The 27,278-nt window shown below is 41.0% G+C and overlaps 1 protein-coding gene across 1 annotated transcript; it reads right to left on the bottom strand.

Annotated features, from left to right (window-relative positions):
• Nucleotides 1-1,059: 1,059 nt before the first annotated feature.
• On the bottom strand, nt 1,060-26,687 carry slc2a4rg (SLC2A4 regulator). The gene is made up of 8 exons (XM_077608289.1): nt 26,234-26,687; nt 24,464-24,699; nt 9,709-9,809; nt 8,873-9,117; nt 6,081-6,181; nt 4,155-4,431; nt 2,306-2,436; nt 1,060-2,127 (listed from the first exon to the last, which is right to left on the bottom strand). Exons 1-8 carry the CDS (start codon nt 26,486-26,488, stop codon nt 2,016-2,018), a joined length of 1,458 nt encoding a protein of 485 aa, XP_077464415.1. The 5' UTR covers nt 26,489-26,687; the 3' UTR covers nt 1,060-2,015.
• Nucleotides 26,688-27,278: the final 591 nt, after the last annotated feature.

The following is a 27,278-nucleotide window of genomic DNA, read 5'->3' as shown; positions in this document are numbered from 1 at the left end:
GAGAGAGAGAGAGAGAGAGAGAGAGAGAGAGAGAGAGAGAGAGAGAACAGATAAGATATTATGCACACACTTCTGTTGTGTTTCACGACTAAGGGCAAGAATCAAAATGGAAGGGGCTGGGGGTTCTATGGAAACAAGGGCAGAGGTAAAAAAAAGTACCTGCTTTGATAAAAAGGTTCTTTACGTGTGGTTGTCATGTGTTTCCGTTATGATAGAGGGTGGTGCTGACGACGCAACAGGTCTAATCTGGAAAAAAAGTGTGAAAATAGAGTTGATCTGTCAAAACACCAATCTCTTAAAAAAGAAAATACAATTACTTAAGTCAAACTACAAGTAAAAGACTTGCTCGAGAGGGGTTACATCAAGCGCTTTTGGGGTCCTTGAATATGGACATTTTCTTTAGGGAAAGAAGCCACCAAATTACAATGACAACCAATGGTTTACTCTACTTTCATAACTAAAATCACCACGAGAGACATTCAGCGTCTGTAAGCCAATGGCAATGACCCCTGGTGCTTGAATAGAGATCCTGATTATCGCTGCCTTTTTTCTCTTATTCTCCTTAGTTCTCCCGTTTCTCTTCAATATCCAAGAGACAATTAAAATATAATCTTGATTAAATAATGTAAATCACTTGACTAACTAATCAACTACGTTCCAAAGAAAGATCAGGACTATTTCAGGCATATTAAACAAACATCTAAAAGCTATGCAACACTGCATCAGAACTGCTTTGTTTCTGACTGTTCAAACAACATACGACAAGAATTGTTCCTGTGTAGTTAAGTCGGCTAAAGAGGCCTGCACTACCACCAAGAAGTCATTTGGGGCTTTCGATCAGTGTTAAAAGTCTACACCCCCTGTTCAAATGCCAAGTTTTTATGTGATGAGACCATGATAAATTCTTTCAAAAGTCTTTGGACCTTTAAGGCAGTCGATATGATCTAATTGTTCAGACCATGATAATCTTTGGCATTTGTACAGGTGTGTGGACTTTTATTATCCACCGTACTTCAGTCAGGTGGCTGTAAAGCAGAAGGGGGCTCGAAAGGGCAATAATGGTGTTTGACAAAGAATATAGACAACTATATTTTTTCAGGATGTCTGGCCATCAACTGTCTAATAAGGGTAAGAAAACAATGAGAAACAGCTATTCTTCTCGAACTCACCTTAACAACAATGAGAATAATGAAAGCAATAAAGACAATATTGAGTAAATGGTAATCCTGCTGATTACACAGTACACTGCTAGTTGCTTTAGCACATCCGTGTCAAAAATAAACTCTGTATAAGAAACACATTTCCACTCTCTCAAGCTTACAGTGATACTTGTAAAAGTCGACTCATTTCTTAAAGGTGCATATTCTCCTGGTTAAAGGAGAGGGCGGAAATATATTCCATATAATGTGTAGATCTCATGAGCGAATTTTTGCAAAGTCAGTTAGGGAAAACTTATTTTTTGTACCATGTGGCGTGATGGGTTTGTGCATCATTACAACATGTGAGGATTAATATCTAGCTGGCGATAACGAAAGACTGAACAGACAGACGGAGGATGCACGTCATGTCCTTGTCCAATACGGCTGTGGGGGAAAAACGCGGTGTCTACGGAGGTCTTTTGAACCAGTCCATCGAGCTGTGCCATAATAGCTTACACAATTCTGCTTTTTTTCACCAATTGACTATACCAAAATATTTATGGTCTTATGCCATGAGTGGAAAAAAAATGAAAGTTACAAATATTCGTGAACGTTCCCAATTAGTGTAGTTTCTGTCCCCACCCCAATATCAAATGTGAACAAGTGGAAAAAGTCTCAGTCCTAAGAAAAAAAGTTTCAAAACCGTCAGAAAGTAGATTCTGATTTTTTTTGTTTTTGTTTTTCTGTTTGGAAAGATTAGAGAGCAAGTCAAACCTCCTGCTTCTTTGCAGGAGATAGCACTGAGAGCACAAAGCCTGATGCAGCGTCTTGTTGGCGAGGGGGACGGGGGAGTCTAAGAGAGGGGAAGGGGGGCTCTTAATCGGTGAATCTCTGACAGGCCTTCTTCCAGCGACAGGCCGTGCACCACATCTCTTTTTTCTCCATGCCGTACACCTTTCGGCATTTCTTGGCCTCTCCGCGGGGTTTCCTGGGGGAAAACAAATATAAGTGCTTAACTGTACCCTGCTTTTATTATGTATGTGATCCATGGTCAAATTCAATCAATATTCCGCTTGCACGGTGAATATTGTTTTCTTCTTCGGGAACAATAGTCATGTGTCCTAATTTTGGGTCTACTCACAATGAAACAGCACAATGCTGTGTACCTGTTTCCCGGCGTTGATTTAGGTGTCGGCGTTATTAAAGCGTGGTTCTTGTTAACAGTGCCATTTGTGTTGGAAGCCGGTTGTCGCTTTTCCCCGATGCACACTGTGCGCACATGAGTCACAGCAGGGCCCTGTCCATGCAAGACAACACTTGATTAAATATAGTCAGACATTCAGACTATACATCATAAATATTCCAATATGAGACTCAAGCAAGGCAGGGAAACTTCATTTAGAAGAAAATCCTTATGCTTCTTTCTAAATAGCCAACGTGTAATCTGTGTGCGATAGCCAATGCTAACTTGAGACAGTGAAAATATCATGATAATATAAAAAATACTAAGGTAGGAGGGCCAAGTTTTGCCGAATTTATTGTCCATTCATTCCTACCAGTGAAAGAGGCTACTGTGTAATTCCTGTGTCTATGATTTCTATGTTGCTTCTACTAGTACTAGTAGTTATTTTCAAATAACAGCATGGGACTGCTATGACACATTGATACCACCTCTGTACACAAATGCAATAGCATGGCAGCTCCCAATTCACTGGGATTGTTACAGACACATAACGTAATAACTGGCTGATAGAGCATAAAAAAGCAGCATGGACATGAAAGAATAGGAACTTTGAGCGGGAAAGCTCAATATATACTTCGACTAGGAAAAGAAAGTCATCATAATATTGGGAACAAATCTTCAATGACATGACATGCAATCTTATTCACTGAGATTTCTCATGAAACATTGAAGCAACCCCTCAAAAAGTCAAGATGGAAGCCCCTCCGGGAAAGAAAACAATTGTTACTTTAAAAGGTTTGATGGTGTATTTTGTTTGGGATTGATATGGTCTAGTTGCAAAAACAACATTTGTCCTAAAAAGGGTGACAGGAACATCAGAAGCACATTGAATACTGGCAGTTATGTGCTGACTTTCATTTACCATGACTTTGGATATAAAGAGTTTGCAATGACTAAACAAAGATTTAATTCCCTCCAAGCACAAGACTTGATTTCTTACTTTCTTGTTCAGTTTGGCATTCATCTTGAATTTCAAAAGATACTTTTTGCACCTTCTATGTAAAGGCTGACGCCATACATCTACTAGTAAGTCCATTTGATGTTGTCAGGGCAACTGAGTCAAATAGACTGACCAAAAGTGTTTTAAATATGTCTGACGCCTTTTATTGTAGCCTCCAAGGGCATAATTAATTAGTTCAGCTTTGATGAAAGGGAGAAAAATGAAGGACAGCGAGCAGATGGAGGAAACGTGGAGACTCTAAAGTTTCTGCAAAGAAATTCAAGTCAAAGGGTGATGATGAAAGTTTCAAGGACGTAAGAACACTACGCTTCCAAAGCTCACTTTTGCCTATACACAGAACTTATAATTTCCTAGAAAAATGAAATCTAAATTTTGGAGGGTTTGCTTGCTGGCTACTGCCACGGTGCTTTAGTGCAAGGCACCAACCCAGCTCAGTAGGGCACCACTGTTTGTACACCACTTTCACTTTGAATCCCTCTCATCTGTGTCATTAGGTTTGGAATGGAACACAAAACATAAGCAGCGATAGTTTAACCGTATTGTTGAGGGAATATGATAAGTATTATAATTTAAAAAAAAATCTAACTTCATTCCTTGCATGAACTTAATGTATATTTATGGAAACCTTCTTCACTCAATCAACCTGCTGGGGCCTCCCACGCTGCTAAGCTGAAGCTGACCTAAGACCTTTTTATCCCACGCTGATCTCTAAAACCGCCTCGGCTCGGTACAAATCCATCCGCAAATGTGATAACTTTGTTTTGTGGGTTTGAGCATGCACGGGTGCAAACATGCGTGTCCACGGATCTACCTGGTAGGCATGGTCAGTGCGAATGTGGCAGAGTGTGGAGGGAGCCGACTGGCTGAGAAGTGTCGGAGCGTGGCTCTGCGTCCCATTCATGTTGATGTGCTCCGAGTGAGGGACGTCGGTGAGCGGCGGCGGCGGGAAGATGGGCGGGGGGCCGGCCGTAGTGGGCGAGGTGGGCGTGAGGCTGGACAAGCCCTCTGTCAGGCTGTCCATGTTAACCTCGATCTCAGAGTAATAGAAGTCTTCCTCTCCATCACTGTAGTCCGAGTCACTGTTACGCCTGAAAGGAAGGCACGGGAAAACTCAATACTCTAAAACATTTTAGGGATTCTCATTTTAGAGCAATACAGTAAAGCTTTAACTTGAAATCATTTTTCCCTTCTAGATCCCTTATCTATCAGTCACATCTTATCCTAGCTGAATTTTGAGAACGACCCATGGTAGGACGTCACAGGTAGGTCAGTTTTCGTTTACACTGTCAAGAAATATATTTGTTTGACAATATTGTGTTTGTATTTTAGGATTGTGTCCCGCATGTATCACGGTAACAAATGGCCCTGTCATTTTTAAGATGCTCACAATATTTATAACTAGTGTTGAATCAAACATCAGCCAAATTTGTTATTGTCTTTAGACAGAATTTGTAAGATGGTATCAATGGTCATCATTTTTGCTGGTCACGCATCAACCAGCGTTATTATGATTTTCATCAGAAGGTGGCAGTAGAAGACAGTGTTAAACAAAGGTCATGAGGCAAGCAGGATAATTATTAGTCACGACATCAGGAATATTGTCATTTCATTTTTCGTACTGCTTTTTCTTACGAGGGTCACGTGGTGCTGGAGCCCATCCCAGCTATTTATGGACAGTAGGCAGGTTCCACCATGAACTGGTTGCCAGCCAATCACAAGTCATATTTCATCGTACAAGCATTCGCACTCACAATGAAACCTCTGGAGAATAAATATATAAAAATATCTAAATCACTGCCTTTCACACTAGTAACCTGAATCTGTGAAGTGATCATTATGCGGCATGTGTAGTAAATTACGTGTTCATGGAGAAGAAATAATGTACAATTTCAATGCATTTTTTTAATATATGTTAATATAAGAACTACACCGCAAAGAGTGAGTCCAGAAGAGAACCGTGAACAGGATACAAGGATCAAAACGAGTTTAGGAAAATTGCAGTGTTTGTAAAAGAAGTGGTGATGACCACAATGAATGTCTGTGGTGTGCTAACTCAAAAATAAAGCCACGTAAAAGGACTTCCAAAAGTGTTTCTAGGAAATAATGGTACTCCCTATGTTTCGTCCTTCCCTTCGCACTCTTCAGCAAAGTTGAACAGATCTAGCCATAATTTTGCTCTTTCCAGTCAGATAACCATTATAGGAGTCGCATGGCACATGGTTGGAGGAGGCTTGCTTGATGAAGAAATTTTGTTTCATTCTAGGCTTCCCTTTTTCTTTTTAAATCAACTTTAAAATTTATATTTTTCAATCAAGTTTTTTTTTTGGGGGGGGGATCTACAATCTACAATCCTTGGGGGCTGGAAGGTATGTGTTGGGGTAGGTTTTAGATCGGGACGGCCGACCGGGCCAATCGCGAGATACTGGAAAATGGCGAAGTCGAGCATGAAGGATGTAGGGAAAAAAAGGAAACTGAGCTTTTTCTGACAACAAGAAAGATCCTGAGTTTAGTTACTGTATGCTAGAAAAGATGTGTGTGGGTTTGCATGGTGATGCTGAATTGGAAGTTCTTAGGAACTTGGGCTACATGAAAAGTAGTTCTCGCGTGGAAAAAAAGGTCATTTCATCCTCCCCTCAATGATTATCATACATTTTGGTTTGATGCTGTTTCAAAACTTTTAAAAAAATGTTATCCCTTAAATTAGTACACATTAATTTCTTAAGGATGACCAACTCACCCCAGGTGGACGGTGCGAATGTGTCGCTGGATTCCTGAGGAGGTGCTGAGGACCTTTTCGCAGTTCTTCCACAAGCACTTGAACATCACCTTCATGGAGTTCTGGACAACAAAGAGTAGCCAGAAGCTTATGAACACACCAAAACCAGTGTAAAATCCAAACGCTTCCTACCACTTGCCATTCATCCCTTAAACAGTTGATTTATAGTTAAATAGAAGCACTTTGTCTTTTTTGCCCAATTTTGCAGAGTTTCTGACAGTATAACCATATTCTTTTGTCTAGCTTTGGAATTGTGCGTGACTTATTTAAGCAATTGTAGTTGCTGTTGCTGTATTTTAAATAACACACTGCTGATGGGTTTAATGGGATTTGCCTGACAACTTTGCATCATTTCACAGCCGGCATTCTTCAGTATTGCTGGAAAAATGGCATCCTAATGTTGCTCATGCTGTTATTACTTTGTGCTATTTCCTCAATATGCTATACTATTTGTTATATTGGCTTGTATTAGAGTAGCTTAAACTAAAAACATTCCTTGTGCTTTCAACATACTTGGACAATGATTTTGATTTGGGACACTACTTAAGCACAACATGAAAATGACACGGTTCCTTTTAACACTGTTCATTTACGTCATCAGAAATCTTCGGGTTGGCTCTTTAGCAGGTTGCAGATGAGATTCCAATGAAAGGATATGATCCATGACGCTGCCAGATTCCTCTGGGCGCCTCTTACTGCCAGCCTCAGCAGAGAGGGCATTCGGGCATGTTGCAAGCTCCCCTACAGAGGACCCCCACTGTTCCCATTAGATACCTATTAGAACAGCCAGATTTTGAAGCAGACTTTACACATTGAAAGATCAAATGGAATCTATTACCCTCTCATATCCTTGAAAAAAGAAGAAATACAATGTCCTGCCAATCCATCGTGTGAGTTTGTTCGTTATTTTAAAGTGCAGGTGTCAGTGCTGTATGTGCATGGTTATAGACAAATGCACTTGTATCAGGACCGCAGTTATTCAATTTTATTAGAACTGAGTGTTCTAAGCCGGCCCGGCGGATGAGTGGTTAGCATGTCGGTTTCACAGTGGGGGACTTGGGTTCAAATCCAGGTCGCTCCATCTGTGTGGTGTTTCCATGTTCTCCCCGGGCCTACGTGGGTTTTATCTCCGAGTACTCACATTTCCTCCTGCATTCCTAAGACATGCATGGTAGGCTGATTGGACATTATGAATTGCCCCTAGGTATGAGTTTGTCTCCTTGTGCCCTGCAATTGGCTGGCCACCAATTCAGGGTGTCCCCTCAGCTGGGATAGTCTCCAGCACCCCCCGCGACCCTAGTATGGATAAAGCGGTTCAGAAAATGAGATGAGATGAGTGTTCTAACTTTCTTCTCATTTAATAATCATATAACTGGATAAAAGTTCATTGATGTTTAAAACCAACCACAAGTATGTTTCAGTTACCCATGCTATTTTTTAAGTTACTGGGTAAATATCTCATTTATAATAATTTGTTTGAAATGATGATACATATTTTTTAGGACAATAAAAACTGATGTTTTGGCACTTATAGTCCGGAAAATATGGTAACTATCGTTGATTACAATATGGATAAAAATATTTGTAAATTGAATTTAGGCTATAATTGGCCCAGTATTAAATGGGTGTTCGCTTAAACCTATGCGATGTATGCATGAGAAACTTTGGACATCCTTTGTCTTTCACAGACTCTTTCCTTGATTAATGCATTGAGTTAGTGGCGTGTCCTAAAACTTTTTGTCGATAAAGTACACAAGTGGCTGGTACCTAATCACATTTGGATGCAGTGCCTCGTAAAACTCAGGGTTGCATTAGCGACGTTGGAAAATGAGAACGGTTGGCCGTTTAATATCTGGTCATTTCCTCTTTTGGGTATGAAGGGCTGGCAACTGTCCCGTTAGCAGGCAAGGACCTGCGCTGGTGCTAAAGGAAGACGAAGGGCGTGTCCTCTCGGTACTTTTCAACAGCCTTTGGAGAATGAGGCGGTGGAGACGAGAGAATAAGGAAGGGGGCGAGGCCAGTTTGTGTGTCGAGTTAACTCCTGCACGGCTCTAATCTGTTACTGGTGCTTGAGTGCTTCTAACAGCACATTGAAACCTTACTCAGAAAAAGTCAGCGGCAAAGCTCCTAAATCCAACAAACGCAAATCACCTGGGAGATTTTACTTGCATTAACGCAGTTGCGGTACAATTAGCGACATGCATGCTTCACAATCGTCTTAACTTTTTGTCAAGAAATGAATAAAAGAGATATAATTCTAGAGTCAATGTCTAAATAATTTCTTTCTAGCCCGCATGCCTTAATAAAGCATTTCAATTGAAGCATGTATTCATATGTTTGACCATAACGCCCCTCTTTACTGCTGCTATGCTCCAATGCGATGGAATAGTCTACTCCCACAGATTGCTCAGGATATGAACACTCCTCCGACACTGCGTTGCCAGAGGAAATATTGAATTTCATTTGGCCACATGCTATTACTTTATGCATAAATCCTTACACGCCTCTGCATCCTGACTATCTTCTTCTATATGCATCATTTAGAACTTGCGCTCCACATGTGTCCGTTCTCTTGCTCATTTTCAAACACAGCCCACTGCTAAAATCAAAACAGCTATTATGCATGAAGCTTTTATTTGTTTTACCGGTTGAAAAAGTCAGAAGGAGGCATTTTTTTATTTCGCTTAATGTAATTCATCCTTGTGGTTGGAATTGAAAAACCCAATACAATTGACAACGAAACTTATTCTGACCTTCCGTTTCCGAGGTATGGGGTCCTCAAACATGAAATGCGTGATCTCTGCGATGTCCTCAGTGACATCATCTCCCTGGGATGAGAGCAGGAAACACTTGTTGGTGTCGTTGGACAGAGGTGGGGATGGCGTGGAGGGCACCGATTGGTCGCTGGCGTCCCAGCTCCAGTTGCCGCTGGTGGAGCTGCTGTAACTGGCTGACAGTGCCTCCTTCCAAGCCCGAATCGCTGGCTCTGGAACTGCAGCTAAAGAATATATGAAATCAACATTGCAGATCAGGTCAAATACTGTATCTTAAACTTTTATAGATATTGTTGAAGATAACCTAACGCATATAATATACATCCTCCACGAACGATAACTAATATTAGGTGACCAAGGCTTGCTCACCAGAAGAATTAAAAGAATTAAAGCAAAAAATGAGGCATACAAAATACATTCTCTATAAAGATAGTATTAGAGAGCAGGGTGCTGATTTTCTTATTAAAATACAATTCTCAGAGATGAAATCTAAAAAAAACGTTTTTAACTACAATTATATCGTTAATCAGGTTTCCAACGCATGTGTCATCCTCCATGTTGACTAATTAGAGCAAAGATCCTCAGTTAAGTCGAGGTCAAAAACTTTTAAAAAAAAAAGAAGGGAGAAGAAAGGTAGAAAAAAGCTGCCAGGACTTTGACCGTCTGACAGGGTTGTCATGGCAATGGCAAGCCCAGCAAAAGGGACCAATAGTGGTAAGGTCACGACAAAGCACGGTGAATTACTCAGCGTTCGGTTAGAGAGTTTCAGCTACGAGTACGTCATTTTGCTGAGGAAGAGGAGAATGTGGTGTTACCTGTTGGTGTGGAGGACGGGCAGAGCACCAGCGGGGACGTGGACAGCGATGTCAGGACGGCAGCGGCCATCACTTCCTTATCAGCATGACCTGAGTGCTTCCTGCGCAACACATACATGAAGGGCAACCAGGTTCAGACGTTCTTGATAGGACGGTTTATTACACTTAGGGAGGCTGACTCCAATACCATAGACCAGCGCATCCCAATTATTTTCTGTTGCGACCCCTAAGGAAGAATCAAACGTTTCGCCCCCCACCCCAACCAAAAATAGTATTTTTCTATACACCTCTGAAAAAATCCCAGAGAGAATTCTGACAGGGAGCCCGCCACTGCTATCCACCGATTGAATGTGCAATGGCACTTTATCCCTAGTCCGGCAAAAGTATGCTTCTCGAGTCACAAGCTTCCACTATTTGAGAAGCACTTCCACGGACCAAAAAAGAGTTTGAAACAAACAGCTCATGAACAGAAAAGCGATACGAAATGACAAGAGAAATACCAACTGGTCCCCAAAACAAAGGCTCACTTAGTTATATGATGAACAGTCAACCCATCACTTTCATTTTGACTGCCTATTGGGAAAACATAACTACAAACTTTGAACGGAATCTCAATTTTACGCATGCTCATGCAAGTACTCCACTACAGAGATTTTGTACTTATTCACAAACACACACACACAAAACTCCATCGTGGACTTTTCAACCCATTTCCTGTTGTCCTCAAAAGAAAATGTAGATAAGAGAAATATTTAATGCAGTGCAAAGTTTTCATAAAAACACATGCACTGGTATGTGAAATCTTGTGTAGAGAGAGAGACAATTATTATTCAATTAGGGCTGAATGGCATCAATACTACGTACACCGCATGTATGCTGCTTAAATAACCTTAAGTTTGAACGAAGACTGCCACAAGACACAAGCACACAACACACCAGAATCTCCACATGTTCTGCAGCTTTAAGAGATGCACGTCCCGCCCACGGACCGCGCTGCTCTTCACAACCAGAGTAAACTGGTTTGAGGCATTCTGTCAGCCAAGCCCAAAGTCCTGGCCCAGATTCACTACGAGTCTGTGCAAACACACAAAAACTTCAGGACGCACTCCTCACACACAAGCACGCGCTGTAAATCAAGCGAGCATACGTGCACATTGCAGCGCACTTCTGGTGGGACTTGTCTCTGTCTCTTAAAGTTTCTTAAAGTGTCATGGCATCTGTTGATGAAAATGCATTACATATGCGTTGCGTATGAATGAATAATACCCAAAAGAGTAGAGAGTGGTCCCCGTGCCACATGTACACATTCACTCACTACAGAGGCAGAAAAAACACGTCTGGACATGAGATAAAGAGATAACAAGATTAGTCGTGTCCCGTTTCAGTGGTTGGCCTTGTTCTCACTACCAAACAGGGTCAAAGGAGGACACGCTTTTGATTTATATGCCTGTTTTTTTGGTATTTTCCGAATTCTTGTTTACAACATGGAGAACATGTTGAGTCTGGAGTGTAACAGCCTGCACTTTCTATCCTTCAAAATGTATATCAAGACCTTGAGTTGCTTCTCAAAGTCTCGTTTGAACTGCAGCTGGCAAGGAAAAGTTGTGTACTAATACTAGTGACTCGGTGAACATACTGTATTTCAGTGAAGGAGAGTAGCGAAAACACATGCACACTTAAATCATTTCAGGGTCTTTCAAACATCTCTAAATACCTCACACACCAGTGGCGGGCCGTCAGGGCCTTCAAGGCCTTCTCTGCTGGCCTAAGAAATATCTGAATCATATATTATATTTTGTCCATCAATACTTATTAAATAATTCCAAATTGTCTGTTAGCTTCCTTTTATTGCTTTTCCCCCTGGTTGCAATGCTTCCAGATGTGTGTTTTCATATTGAAGCATTTAACCAATCACATTTCAGCCATTATTTGTTGCCAAGGTCAGAAATCTGCATCAAGGCCTTCACAATCAGTTCTGCAGCCTCTGCTGCATTAAACAAGCATCGATAAGACTGTTGCTTTAACCAATCAGAATTCGATTTGGTGACAGCAGGCCTTCTCGCAGGCGTAGGGATACGTCATTGCCTTCTCGCAGTCGTAGGGATACGTCATCGCTTTCACCAACTATGATTGGCTAGTGATAGAGTAGGCGGGCCAAAGCCAGAGTGAGCAAACTCAACCCACAATGGCCGACGGAGGAAAACAAATGGATTTGGTTGCAGATTTGCTGGCAAAGCCATTTTCAAGACTTTTCAAGAAAAAAAGCTGGACATCGACTGTCAGCATTAGCTTCGATGGCGATAGAAAAAGAGGAAAGAAAGGAGGATGGATATTGTGTACAGTTAAAAATGATTTTTGGTGAGTAAAATATGGCTATATTCCTAAATAATATTTCAATGTATGAGGTTATTATTGATGATTTTTTATGTGTCGCAGCTGTAGCTGCAGTAGAGGTTTTATAGCCTTAAAATAGTTTTTGAGGGTTGGAATGGAACCAATGTCGCACACACGTTTACCCAAAACACCCTCAATTTCCCCTCAGTTTCCCCCTCTTCAGTATAATACCATCATAGAAGAGCTTTGCAGCCAATGAACCAACTTGAATCATTTTTATAAATATATATTTAGACAGAGACAGAAACAGAATTGGATAGGGTTAGGAAATCGGCTCGAACATTGTGAGCACCACTTTCCAATTGGCTGTCAAACTGAATTATTGACTCTCGAAATTAAAACGTGATGGAATCAGAAGATTTCTGGACAGCGATCTCGCTCTAAATCTGCCTGTTTCTTATTATGAGAGGATGAGGAAGCTTTATTTTGGACCAGGGTACATTTTTATTTAGCATCCAAAAGTAGGCAGTCAACAAAGTTGCACTTTGTGTGCACTGGACATCTGCAGTTAAATTTAGAGCTCAGGGTGTTTATACAGGGAAGCTGAATTTATGGTATGTATTACACATGATGAAATGACTACATTAAATTCACTATACTACCGTACATTTCCTGCAAATAAAACTACTGTGTGGTTTAAAGTGCTGTGGTAAAGCTGTCAATTTTACAAGCCATGTTTCATGAGAGAGGCCCCGCTTAATTGTGATGCCGCGTGTGTGTTTGTCGTTTCAAACATTGGTTGCTAATGGTGACTTTACAATCTTTGTCATTTCACTGTTCAATCTGCCTCTATATATGCCCTTGCTATATCTGATTTTAAATGGATTTTTGTTTAGTGAATGTGTTAAATTTTCTTTTTTTTTAAATGGTATCGGAATTAAGCACTAATAGCTAGGTTTTAGTAAGCCTCTGTTGCTTTGATGAACTCACTGGATCTCTCAAAAAAGGCACTGTAAATGGTTCTCTGAAGTCTCTGTGTCGGTGTTTAGTATCCCTGTCACTTCTGTCAGGCAATACAGAAAGACTTAGCTGTTGTTGGGGAGAAGACATGCCCTTTGCTCTATATTTAACATCACTTCTCTACTCATGTTACCAGCCTTGTAGAAATCCCTGGGATATGCCGGATTTATGGCTCATTGTTTAAACCCACTTAATTTTATATTTAGGCCAACTGTGATACAATTGGTGTGCAGCCCTCATTATTTTAACATTCCTCTCATAGATCTACAGCAAAAACATCTATCATTAACTCTATGTTCATCCTTCTAACTAATGTAGGTAAGTTAATATTGTGAGGTCTTTTTTATTACAGGTACACTGCCAACTGTTAGTCTGGCATGCATACTACAGTTTATCAGTCACCATGTACTGAGGGATCATTTTCATGTTGCTGTACACAAACACTTTTAAGCACAACAAAAATAGAGCTATAATGTTTCCAGTCATTAATGTTTCCCTCAGAATAATATGTATGTCATCAACGTCATTCGAGCACAATTAAGAGTAACAAAGTACAGTGTGGAGGAAGACTGGGGGAATCTTGGGCTACAAAACCACAAAAGCTCTGTTTGCTTGTGTTGTGTTCCCCTTTTCCTCTTTATTCAGCCTTCTTAAGTCTTGCAAAGGCCCCAATTTGGCTGTTTAAATGTAAGGATATTAATTCAGCAAGTCAGTGTGTAACCTCAGCTGAAGTAACTCAGATAGGAGTTTAAAAAAGAAAGAAAAACATGACTAAGGACAAACACAAAGCACGAGCTGGTACCATGAAGTTCAGGGGTTAAAATGAGGTAATGTAGTGACAACTGAACCAGGGAGTGTTGATGGCTGACAGCTGCCCTGCCCCCACCACATACACAACCTCTATTAATAGCACACTTCTCTCCGTTCCCATCTTACTGCTTCAGCGCCACTGTATTACGTAATCTTTTGCGTCCTCTGTATACCTCTCCCTTTCATGCTCTTTAAATGGACACGTGGTCATGACAAGCAGGGATGAAGAGCATCCCTTCCCTCCATTCAACTCTGTTCACCTCCCAGTTCAGTACTGGTCCTCTGACCTGTCAAGCTTTCTAATAATCCCATTTCCTCGTATTGCCCCTAGCGGAAAATCAGGTGATATTGTAGAGACATACACGTGCCATTCATTTGCAAATTTATGAAACCTTCATTGTTGTGTAGTCCAAACACAGGTTGGCCCTTATGCAAGTCCCTTGTCTGCAAGCCCCCTGGAGAGGGAGCGCCTGTTGCAGCCAGGGTCTTTTTAATGCAGGCTGTCGAGGGTAATGACTATTCAGTCCAAGGATAAAAAGGCCGCTTTTTTGCTCTCTCAAACCCAATCTGCGCCTTGGGGCATTGCACAAACAACGGGCGGCTTTGTTCAAGTACAATAATAGAAGGTTAGTCGTGGAAAAGGCATGATTTCCTATTTGGTGTGTGCACTATCTGAACTGTTTGTGATGATCTACATGACTAATACATACACCAAGTTGTAAGACATGCTCAGGACTTCTGTGAGAAGATGCTGGCTCAGAAAGGTTTCTGGAATTTCAGCGTGTTTTTTGTGTGACAACTTTAGGTAAGACTGGCACTGTTCATCACTCAAATCCGAATCTTGCATATCTGGGGTTAAAAAGGCAGAATTGAACTTAGGAGTCATGTTCAAGTCGTTAAGTAAGCCTTTTAAATAATATACTAGAGACAAACCAAAGCAAGGCTGAGGTTGTCATGGGGAATTTATTTTTAATTATCTATCTTGTAAGCCACCTAACTGGGCAGTGGTTTGTCTCCCCTGACTTTGGTGCAAGAAGTGTGGGATTGTTTTCGGCTCAGTGTTGGCCATGATTGTCGATGCGAAGGGTTGTCTGTCTCAGTGTGTGCCCTATGATTGACTGGCGACCAGTTGAGGGTGTAGTCCACCTTTCCCCCAAAGTTAGCTGGTGAAAACTCAGACACCACGTGACCCTGACCAGGATAAGTTGAAGATGACTGAATGATTAAATGCATCTTGTGCACAGGACCAGCCATAAAAATGCTCCATAATCATCATGTAAAAAAAACTAAACAAAAAAACTCTAGCTTGACTTTCCCCTTCACATTCTTATGAATCCCCCTATATTCATGGGTAAGCAGATAGATCTGAAATGTGGAATCATGCTGTTAAATTAGCACTCTAAGTAGGTGCACGCAAGGGAAGATATTTCACAACTTTGTTATGAATTTCACAAGCCAGAATAGACAGATCGGAACCAAAGTGAATCATAAAACAAAGTTGCTGCCATTTTTAAGAGCTAAAAATGGCACAGAGCCCCAAACACAGTGCTTCATAATCTTCAAGAGTTTTGTTACTCCTCATTCTTCCCACTTGCTCTCCTGCTTGTGGTTGAGGTTTGCCCTGTTGCAATTCCCAAGAGAGAGCAGGCCTTTCCTGATCTATGTGAATGCAAACCAGACCTCCAAAACCACTCAAGCCAAATCTGATGAATGCCAACCAGACAGACAAAGAATTTGGATCCTTTTTTGTGAAGAGAATGTGAGCGAAGCTCGAAAAGAAAAGCTGGAAAGAGAGGAAAAAAAGCAGACTTTTACTTAGCAGAGTGAATCACAAGTTCGGCAAGATAACATTTGACCATATGCAGTTCATGAACTTTTACATTTTGGTGTTTGAATAGAAATATTTTATATAATATTTTATACACAGCGGTAGCACGTTTGTCTGGTGGGTGGGTGGACTGGATGGAAAGAATGCCAGGCCATATCATGATTTAATTTCATACATTTTAATTTTCCCTCTCAGTTTTTCTGTATCATTTCATGCAGATCCTTTCCAATATAAAAAATATGATTCCCATGTCCAAATGTATTGCTCTGCATTGTTGTTCACACTGAAATGTTTATATAATAGAGGTATTCAACTGACTGGGCTGAGAAAAATGTGTCATAACATACATACATACATAACATAAAAAAAGAGAATCTGGATAAGTATCAACAAAATTACACGCAAGAGAAAATAGTTACTAATAGTTACAGCTACAGTCGGCTGTGTTGAGTTGTGAGCTACGACTACTACATAAATATTTTCTGGCTTACCTCAATCACAACTCTAGCCTCAGTCAATAGTGCAGCTGTGTGAATGTTGTTAAAACAACAATGTTAAACCATGTTAAAACAATACACTAATGTGCAGTTGGCTGATCGCCAACCGCCCACATTACAAGGTTCTCGCGAAATAAGGCCCTTAATTCGTGCAAACAGCCATTAACTTAAAAAAACCTCTTTTTTTAAAGCCATGAGGGAGACCTCCATTCATCCATAAGCTTACTAAACTTGCATATATAGGCGCATGTGAATTTGCACGCACGCCTTAGCGGCTCATCTTCCCTCCGCGTATTGAAAAGAATTAGGAAAAGCTATTTTCACTTTAAAAATGTACGTAAAAGTAAAAGACAAAGTGGAGGGAATCATTCACATGAGAGAATTGGACTTGCATTCTGCTGCTGACATCATCTTGTCCGCGCATTTTCAACAAATATGTGAGTGGGGTAAAATCTGATTATAAAAAATGTGAAAACAAGCCATAAATCACTACAGACATGTTTTACCCTGAGGATTTCTTTTATCGCTTAACTTTCTGTGCAGATCTATCAAAATTAGAGTCAATTATGACAAATTAGTCAATTATGAGATAATCAATTATCTGTAACTACTTAGTATTAAACTATTGAAAAGGGACCAGAAAATGAATGGAAAATTCAGAAATCTACAAAATTTCACACTTTACTGCTTTATTAACAATTGTGGAGAAGACCAGGGCTGCAAAATACAAACCTCCTGAATCATAATATGTTGTGGTGGCGCCTATCTACTGTACACAAAACACAATAACATTTTGAATATTTGCATCTCTGGATGAAAACCAAGAGTGGGTGGAAGTGGTTCCAAGAGAGGGACAATTACCACATTGTGAAAAGTCCTTAGAAGAGCTACAACTGGCTCGAGGCTTACGTATTTGGGCGTCTGCAGCACTCGGTCTCTAGCACATTCACTACTTCCTTGCTTAATTTTTACACATTCCCTTGAAAGTTCGAGTTCAGCACTTTGACGACAGGATGACTTTTGAAGTTACTAGATATATTTTAATCAGATGTTCAATCACAACAGCACAAGTTTGCATTTCCTAATGTGTAGCGTGTTTTACAAACACCTCCAAACAATTCATGACCATCTAATTTTCCTGAGATATCTAGCAGTCAAAGTGAAACATCACTAACTTGTTCCTAAGGATGCATAATGTAAAGTGTGTTTACATGAACGTAAAAGTATTCTGTTGTGTCTTACTACACGGTAAATTTGTGGTGTACGTATATCGCAAGAAAAAAGGTGACTAGGAGCATTGATCATTAACGTACAGTATATAAAGCTCTAAAAATGGATATGCAGTAAAAGGAAGGAGACCGCAGAGCCCACACTACTGGCTTAAATGCAAACAAGGGGGATTTAAAGGACACAAACCCCTCCCCTAAAATGTAGGTCATTCCAGACAGATGAGTCATATATACAAATGTAGAGCACACACATCACAGGACCTACCGTGTATATCATGCACATGTGCAAAGTGGTACTTGTGTGTGGGGCATGACAGTCATGTAAATACTGTACATCAGAGTCAAACATGAGTCAGCATTACAGAGCCAATTCTTGGATGGAATACCCTGTGGGTTGAGGAAAGGAGTGTTCTTAGCAAGCTGCTGTTGAATGATGACTCGTTTGCAGAATGACGGACTGATTGTGTCAAAAAACAAATGTGTAGACAGAAAGTGAAAATGACCTGTGTTGCTGCTGAGTGACTAATCTCATTTTCAGGCAACCTACTGGTAATTAGCCGGCACACCAGACATTTTGACAGCCTTATTAAATCCCAGCAAAATACAAGCATACCAATTTCAAATGATTAAAAACTTAAGTGTTTTGAGTTGCAAGCATGCTCCAAAAAATAAAAAATAAACATGTAAGACAAAGCAATAGTGACTTTACTCTGCCAATGTCCGTTTACTGCGGCAATTTTAAGGCCGAAACGCAGCCATGTAAAAATGAATATACATACATGTTCCATTTAGGCTTTGTTGGGCAAAAGGACAAAACCACACAGCAGCTTGACCAACAAACTCATGTTGAGTATCTCTGTCTAAATGGATAATTATTGAGATGATGATGAAATATATTGATTTCCTTTTGAGTAGGATGCACTGTTGTCTGAATGAGACTTGCATTGTTCAGAAAGCTCCATCTACATTGGATTTGAGAGGGATTTAACAAGCTTGGCCTGCAAACAAAGCAGAAGGACGCTCAAGTCTAAGAGAAATAGGGCAAAGGACATATGGAACAGACAAAAGGCAGAGCACAAAGAAAAGGTTTTGAAACCACAGCCAAGAAAGAGATCTTTTGCATGACTAGGTTAAATTACGATCTTTGATGTCATCTTTACACCTACAAATACCCCTTTGGAAATATTGTGAACTGTACCTTTATGTAAAAGAAATAGATCAAAATGATTCTTTGAGAAGAGTAATACTAGCAAAGAAAATATGGAGTAAAAAAGAGGAGAAAGAAAGGCAGGGAATACACTAGTATATGGAGCGATGCTGCTGTGGCAAAAGGAGTATCACATAAGTGTGGGTAAGATGGTTTCCTTCCTTCAGGGTCTTTTTTTTCCCCTCTGCCCTTGGCCCAAAAACTCCAACTCTGAGACGAGTTTAAGTGTGATGTGTAATCGATGCATATTTTGTTAGAATCCACAGTTTGCAGAAAACATTCCTTCCCCCTCCTACTCTTCTTCTCACGTATCAAATTGATTTCTCCTCCACAAAGTGAAGCAGCAGATGATAAACGGCTCATCCCCACGTTACGCTATTGCATTAGCATAAGTAGGAGGCCTGCACGAATGACTCTAAAAGTGTGACTACCGACCGGGATCCCAAGGGACACTTGTGGGTTGTAAGAGGTCAATCAGAGCTAAAATGAATTTGGAAATGTTTGTGTTATTATTATATTATATATGGAGTAGAATTTTAACATAAGTTATAACACAACTGTGAATTTGCCATAGAGTTATGGGTGGCACTCATAAATATTGCAGACAGGGAATTTTCACATGAATCAATAACTGAAAAAGTGCTCAGAAAAAAAGGTACATTGAAATGCACTACAAATGATTGCAACGGCTTTTTCAGTCAGACAATTTTAAACTGACCATTTAAAAATGCAGCATAGTTTTAAAAATGGTAGCCATTCCATCCATGCTTGTCAAAATCAAATGATAGTTGCATGAGATTTTCCCTATCCAAATGTCAGCTCAATCAAAGGTTGTCATTGCTTGAAAAACATGGAAAGACAGTCATAATCAATGGATACCATCTTTAGCAGTTTTGAATTGTCACTGTAGCACATGACACTAATTCTAAGGCTAACCAGCTGGACATGCCAGATACCTATTTGTGTCCCCATTTGACCATCCCCTCCACTCATTAAGAATGACCTTTTGACCCTGCCTGTGTGAATGGAGGCTTTAGCCCCTTCCCGTCTGGACAAGAGACAGAACACCCATTTGTAGAAGTCTTATTTAGAATTACAGTGTGTGAATAGTTACAAAGAAAATATATGACATTTTCATGTAGCACATATTCTATGTGAAAGGCTGGTCTGCTGAAGCACGTGTCGATGGGTGTGGGCTCGGCATCCAAGATAAGTGTGGGGGTGGGTAGAGGTTCCTCTGACTCTGACCTAGAGCAACAGGCTGTAATATCTCCTTTAGAGAAAGAATGGTGGATATGGGGTGGTCAAAAGAGGAGGACGAAGGGGGTTGAGCCGTGTCAAGCTCCAGCCAGCCTGGCTCAAAACCCTCACGGTGATCCCCGCTTAGATCTGTCACTCACGCCTCACTGTCATTACTGCTTGCCCTATACTTGTGTTTATGCAAAGTCAGCCATTTCTATGCTTCTATGCACAGTGCTGTGGTGACAGTGTACCTGAGCAAAGACAGATAAGACAGAGAAGCCTTTAAATACAAAACAAACTGCCCAGCCCAAACTTCATTTTGCCTGATTACTCTTTTCTTCATAGAAAACTGTGCTTTGTTTCTTTATCGCAGAGCTGGAGCCCACACACATAAGTTTGACATTGACAGGCTGTGCCTTATGGTGAGTGACTGAAACTCTAATTGGAGACAGAATAGGGAAGAGGCAGAGAAACACGAGTGACAAGACAGGTGGGAGTGAAAGTCATTTGCCGGGATGCATTTCTGTTCAAATTCAATGCAAACTTACAGAGAATTCCACAATTACAAATTGCAAATATGGACGTTTCCCTTTCGCACTTATGCGCACACGAGGAGTTTGCTGAGCAAGATCAACCTGAAAGACTGTTTCCTTATGTCATCCACTCATTCATCACGAATGGTAGTTTTTGTAGTTGTTTTCGCTTTTCCCGTTTAGAATTTTCCTATCTTTAAAAGTTTAAGCAATACGATGTGTTTATGCAGACAGCCCTTAAAGCAGGGGTCACCAAACTACGGCCCGCGGGCCGGATACGGCCCGCCGGCACATTTGGACCGGCCCTCTGAACAATACCAGAGACGCTATCGGATTTTTTTTCCTATTTGGCCTTGAAGACTGGGACATTTTAATCTTGTGTTTGGTTCATTGCACCCCTGCTGAGCCCACAAATCATCCCAGTGAAGCGGGGCTTCGCATTGCTTCTTTGGTGACACGCGCGGGGAGAGTGTTTCCCTTTGATGCATGCGGGCACGTCCACCGTTGCATGCACGAGCAGTGTTACCGAGACATCTGGACGATCGCAGGTGAGGGCGGAGCCCTGGGACCATCGCGGACTATTCAAGCATATTAAAACTGCAACCTGTTTGAGAATGGAATAATGGCGAAAAAGTTAGGTGAGAGAAAAATTGATTCAGAATGCAGGATATTTAACCTGGAGTGGACAAACGATTATTTTTTTGTTCAATGCAAAGAAAAGGCTGTTTGTCTCATTTGTCAAGAGACGGTGGCGGTATTCAAAGAATACAATCTTTGCCGACACTATGAATCCCGTCACAAAGACAAGTACGATAGATTGCAAGGCCAAATACGAGCAGACAAACTCTCAAAGCGAAAAAGTGGACTACTATCTCAGCAGAACCAGGCATCCGTTCGGGCCAGCTTTTGGGTTGCTAAATTGATAGCAAGCAGCGGTAAGCCTTTCACTGACGGAGAGTTTGTTAAGAAATGTATGGATACTGTCGCGGAGGAGGTGTGTCCCGAGAAGAAAGATGCATTTAATGCCGTAAGTCTGTCGGTGAGTACAATGACCAGACGCGTTGAAGAAATCGGGAGTAATGTATATGCCCAGCTGCAGCAGAAGACGAAATAATTTGACTTTTTTTCATTAGCACTGGATGAAAGCACGGACGTGCAAGACACAGCGCAACTGCTCATTTTTATTCGTGGAGTTAGCGCAAACTTTGAGATTTGCGAGGATCTGGCAGCCCTCCAAAGTCTCAAAGGGACTACAACGGGAGAGGATATTTTTGACAAAGTGTGCCAAACCATGGAGAAGTTGGACCTGGACTGGTCAAAGCTAGCTAGCATCACGACTGACGGGGCTCCTAGCATGGTGGCCGAAACTCGCGGTCTAATAATGGGACGCATGAACCGGGAGTTTGAAAAAAGGGGTCTCACCGCCCCGCTACGAGTCCACTGCCAAATTCACCACCAAGCACTGTGCTGCAAAATGTTGACGTGGGATTCTGTAATGACGGTTGTGGTGTCGTGCATAAACTTCAGAGCAAAGGGAGAAGATTGTGCATGGCACAACAGAAAGTTAATGTTCCATGGCTTTTTCTGTTACAAACTGACACCGGCCCCCCATCAGAGAAGGGAAAAGTTATGTGGCCCTCACAAGAAAAAGTTTGGGGACCCCTGCCTTAAAGTATGCGGGTGGGGGAGTGGAGGTGGTTGACAAGGCGTGATTACATGAAAAATTATTTTCCTCACCGCAAGCCATTTCAATTTGCCATTGGTAATGTGGCAAGTGGGCAGCGTCTCCGCTGGGATAATCTTGTGACATAATTTGGATATTGTAGATATTCTGTGGTAGATAACAATTCTTAATATTACAGTGACAAGGGCCTTGATATTCGACTTGAATAGACACACTTAATGAAAAGGAATAGAAAACAAATTCAATTTAACATTAACAAAGAAAAATGCATAAAGAATGGTCCCTTTCATCAACTTGCAACAGATTTAAATGGTATAAAGAGCAACATTGAGAGCGGACACAGTTTCCTAGGTAATGCATGAACAAATATTATATTCTATTGTGGTGGATGTAAAGCTCGATTAATGAATGACTACACTGGTTCCTCCTCCTACTTGCTCTCAGGATCATTGCCTTGGCATGTCCGAGAAACAGTGGCCTACTTTGCAGCATTTGCAAGCTGACAGGACATGGAGTGAACTTTGCAAAGACATATAATTGAATGCTAGGAAAACAGCTAAACAGATATAAGAGCAGCCATTGTAAAAGGTTAGCTGCAGCTTTCATGTTAAGTGTCTTTAAACAACTCTAATCCTAGAACACAATGACTGAATCACTTGCGCATACAAATATAGTAAATGCATGTTTTGTTGACATGACCCAAACAGCTCATCTGAAATGACTCACACCCAAATACACACTCAGACGCATACATGCATGCGCGCAGTATTGGTACTGTATTTGAAAAACTACATAGTGAAGTACGAGTTCCGATTTTGCCCATTGAATTGAATGAAAAAGCCATGTCCACTGAAATTCAGTATAATACTTTGATGAAGAAAATAAATAAAGACTTTCAGTGATTTACTAAACTGAAATGAAATTACTCTAGTTGTTTTGGTAGAGAATAAAGAATAAATGCTTGTGACTATTCTTCAAATATCTGTCAACATTTGTTTTATGTTCAAATAGCTGTTCTATTAAAGTATACAACACCGTGAATATCAATGGTATTCATTGACCCATCAAATGTAATGTTACCTGTAAGTTTGGGTACGGCAAATTCATGTTTTTTAACACACAACTCGTAATCTAAATAATGTTTATAGGTTTTTTTTGTCTGACAGCAAACTTCAACTGGCAGAAGCAATAAACAGTTTGAAGTCTTGTTTTAAGAATTGTTCATAATCTGTGAAATTACTGCTCTTTGTAAAGTGAGTTGAATTCACTGCCAAAACAGCAACAGGCAACAGCTGTGCCACTGTAATAAACATAATAATTGAAACTTAATTAAACTTAAAAGAAAATTATTTCAACACTAAAATTTAACTAGTCGAAGGAAGGTAACACAGAGGTAAGAAAAGGTATTTATATGGTGACTGCTTCTCTCCCGGTACAAAAGACAGTAAGCAAACTAGGGTTCATGCTCCAGGTAAATGGAGCAACCAAAGCAACCTCACTGTTATGCAACCACATTGAGCGGCTGTGTCGCGTTTGTCTACCCACAACTGTGAAACAAATACAAAACTCTCACCAAATGCTTTAAATCTAATGAGAATCAGAAAGCCGGGGCATGAATATGCACGGAGGTTAGCAGGCTAAAAAAACATGTCAAGACTTGCCACGCTCACAAGAGAAGAAGCACATGACGTTTTTGGGATGGAGGAGAGGAACAACGCCGTACACCGCACCCTCTATCAAGGCTGTCATAATTTACAAATGCATGTAAAACCACTGAGCCATATTAAATGCCTTGCCATCACACAGAACAGAACCTTCGCTTTTTGAAGACAGCCACAAGATTTTTTCAGTTAATGTATAAAAACTGTTTTAAAGAGAAACCAAGCCAGTAACGATAGGGCAAAAAGAAGGAGAGCTTCGGCTCAGCTTGTAGCCTCTCCCAGTACGCTTCACTGTTACATAATCACTTATCAGCACACACGGCTTGTTTATTGCTTATTTTGTGCAAAACTCTGGGAGCATGGGAGCTGAGCATTGGGTAAATTACGCTGGAAACAAAAGTACAAGTGAGCAAACATTAGCGTGCATGTTTATTTAAATATTTTTGAACAAATTAACCACCAAAAACAAGAACGATGCAACGCCTGTTTGCTATTTGCTAAGCGTGACCGCAACCATTGTTGGCCCGGTCTTTATATTTCAGCAACCAATGGTTTATTACCTTGTTTTGGTAAATGAAATGGTTTGACCAAAAATTATTTTGTTAATTCGACACTTGTTTATATGGTGTGTACACACTGTACATGAAAGACAAAAAGCTCTTATTGCCAATGGCCTGCCAATGTTTTTCAAAGATGTGATAGGTATCTACCTGTTTCTGGGGACAGGGATATGAGAGGAAGGAAGCGGCTGTCGTTCTGTCTGGGATACATTCTGTCCTTGTGCTGGCATGAAGCTGATGGGGACTTCCACCTGTCTCTCTTGATTCCTGATGTCCAAATGTATGAAGCTGCCTGGTGTTTGCCCATTTGTGCCCGGGCAGTGGGTGGGACTGTTCCTCTTCAGGCTTGCAGTGCAACCAGTGTCTCTGTGTTCGCCAAGGCCAGTCTAGGAAATTCAGAGATTAAAATCAGGCTAATATTTCACTTTGAAGCCATGAGCGCGAGGTATGCTGGGTTTCACTACGCTAACTCTTGTCTCAATCCAATTAGATATACTTTAAACTGAAGAAGTCAGAATGTTCGGGATTGGGCAGGGGTGTCAAATCAATTTTTTGGCACAGGCCACATTAAGGTCAAAAAATAAAATCCCTCAGATTCACCATAATATTAAATATGCACAGAATACCCCTCCCTTGGTGTATTATAGAAACACCGATACCACTTATTTTAGAATGTGCACAGATAAAAGTACTAGTATTTGATTACTTGTCATTATGAAGTACCAATACGTGATGCTGATACTATGTGGTATAGTTGTGATGAAAACTGATTATATTATTATCAAAAATTTAATAGTTTTACTTCTGCATTTGGAATACCTCACAAATTGTGGGAGGACTTAAAGAACTGCAAGTAGTATAGAAAATGGTTTGTCATTGTGAGAATCTCAGCAGAATTAAAAATACTTTGCTTGGTATGAAATTGTGTGCTTTGTTTTTACTGCCAGATGATAAAGTCCTTAAAAAAAGTAACGTGGCATATATCACAGATCTACATTTGCGTCAAAACTGAATTAAATAACACTGTAATGACTCAAAATCAATAAAAAAAAAAAAGAATTAAATTGAAATGTTCTTAACAATACCCCGGACTAGTGTTCTATGTCATTTCTGCGTGAGCCTTTTATGCCGTTTCATGATTGTAAACAAGTGATCTGGAACAGATCCCAGTTGACTTTGAGCAAGAGGCGTGGTGCACTTGGAAGGAGGATGTCAACCAATTACAGGGTGCTTAAGAAAAACAATCATTGACACTTAAATTAATAAGATCATTGCAGGTGGATGAATTAGTCTTAATGTATAAATGAGTAAATAGTTCCAATTTGAAAAGAATTTGATATTCATGCAGGCTTTACCCAGTACTTGAGTGTATACTGAATAGTGAACACTTGACCTCAGTCCTTTTTAATTCAGTTTAGTTTTTCATTTTAGAAAAGGTAGTCATGACCAACGGATGATGTAAGATGATTTGAACAGTTTACACACAGGGTGATGAAATACAAAGCAATATCAGTGGTGAGGATTGAAAACTTTGATCGGTTACCATGAGGAACTCAGGCCGAGCATTCGAGTGGTTTGCATTTGTGCAAGAGGCCAACTGATGTTTTTTAGTCCTTTTGCAAAGCTCCGCCCTCAAGTATGGAGAGGAGGGGCATCACTTTGGTACCCCTTTCCGGTGAACTTTGCAAACACACGAGCTCAAAGTTAATCGCAAATCCGGAGTAAAAACTTGATTAAGGCATGTTTAATTCACGAACACGCCGTATACGCCAAAGTCAGACGGTGGAAATGCATTGCGTTTAAGGCGTCAAACTTGTCACTCGAATAAGCACCGCGACGGGCCTACATAATTTTTTTTTAAACTGAAGAAAAACGCCACTCGGTGGACAGCGGTTTAAATATCGACATTACGACACTTACTTTCCCCCCTTCGTGCAAGATTCGCCCGTTCCCTTTAGAAGGGGCGTTCTCCATGGTCGCCGCCGGCCGACCGTCGAGCACACATTGGAAGAGGACGGTCCCGGCGGTGGTCGCCCCCGCCCGCAAGCCGCCGCCGCCGCCGCTTTTCTCCTGCCGGCTGTCGCGGAGCACGGAGCGGGTCGCCCCGCAGCCGAAGTCCGCACCGGCTAGCCGCGTTCCCAGCAGCGGCTTGTCCAAAATAGATCTCAAATCCATTTTAAGACCGAGCAAGTGGAGACTAAAAGAAACCCCGTTTTCTATAGATCTTAGTGCAAAATTCTCTAGTGAGATACATTTATCGAGATTGTCGCCACAAGATAGTTACTATTTTTACTTCTAAGTCTAGATGAACGTGTAGCCTATGGCCGACGCTAGGCTACCCGGCCGGGATATCCAAGCCGCCCGGTCCGGAGAATAGAAAAGATTGTTTTGCCTCTTTCCTCCAAAAGAATGCCACGCCCCCTGTGCTTGATCCCCATTGGTCCCGCTCGTACATAAACATCACACTCTGGCACGCGCCCAAAGCAAGTCGGGTGTCGATTGGTCAAAATCACTGCGTCAGTCATTTGTTTTTGTAATTCCATTGGTTTAGAAGGGGGAGTTGGGCGTGTCCTACAGTTAACCGGCCGGTGTCTGTCGATGTCGACACATTTACTGTCTAAGGGCGAGTGAGGAAAAAATAAAAAGAGACAACCTGCGAACTTAACTTTATTGCTTAGGTTTCATATTAGTATAGCTTATAATGGATCGTTGGATCAAACCAAACAGCTCACCAGGGCTTCTCTAAAATCGTAGTGACGTGCAGTGGGTGATTTTAGAGCCCCACAATTCCGCTGGGATAGGCTCCAGCACCCCCCACGACCCTAATGACTATAAAGCGGTTCAGAAAATGTGATGGGATGAGATGAGATTTTCGGCCCTTTGTGGAATTGTTTGGACACTGCTCTCAGTAGTGAAATAGCATGGAGTGAAAAAGTCCATTAAAGAGTCAGAAGATAATGCATTG

Source organism: Stigmatopora argus, chromosome 1 (assembly GCF_051989625.1).
Source record: "Stigmatopora argus isolate UIUO_Sarg chromosome 1, RoL_Sarg_1.0, whole genome shotgun sequence".
Classification (NCBI taxonomy): Eukaryota; Metazoa; Chordata; class Actinopteri; order Syngnathiformes; family Syngnathidae; genus Stigmatopora; species Stigmatopora argus.
The sequence above is the reverse complement of the archived record's forward strand: the minus strand, read 5'-3'. Positions and strand labels throughout refer to the sequence as shown.

What these genes read in the sequence shown, in the direction of transcription:
- slc2a4rg (XM_077608289.1), bottom strand. Translation starts at nt 26,488, where the DNA reads ATGGATTTGAGATCTATTTTGGACAAGCCGCTGCTGGGAACGCGGCTA. An exon ending in ATTCGCACCGTCCACCTGGG is followed by an intron (nt 4,432 to 6,080) that starts GTGAGTTGGTCA and finishes CCTTCCTTTCAG; the next exon opens with GCGTAACAGTGACTCGGACT. An exon ending in GCACTGACCATGCCTACCAG is followed by an intron (nt 2,437 to 4,154) that starts GTAGATCCGTGG and finishes TTGCATGGACAG; the next exon opens with GGCCCTGCTGTGACTCATGT.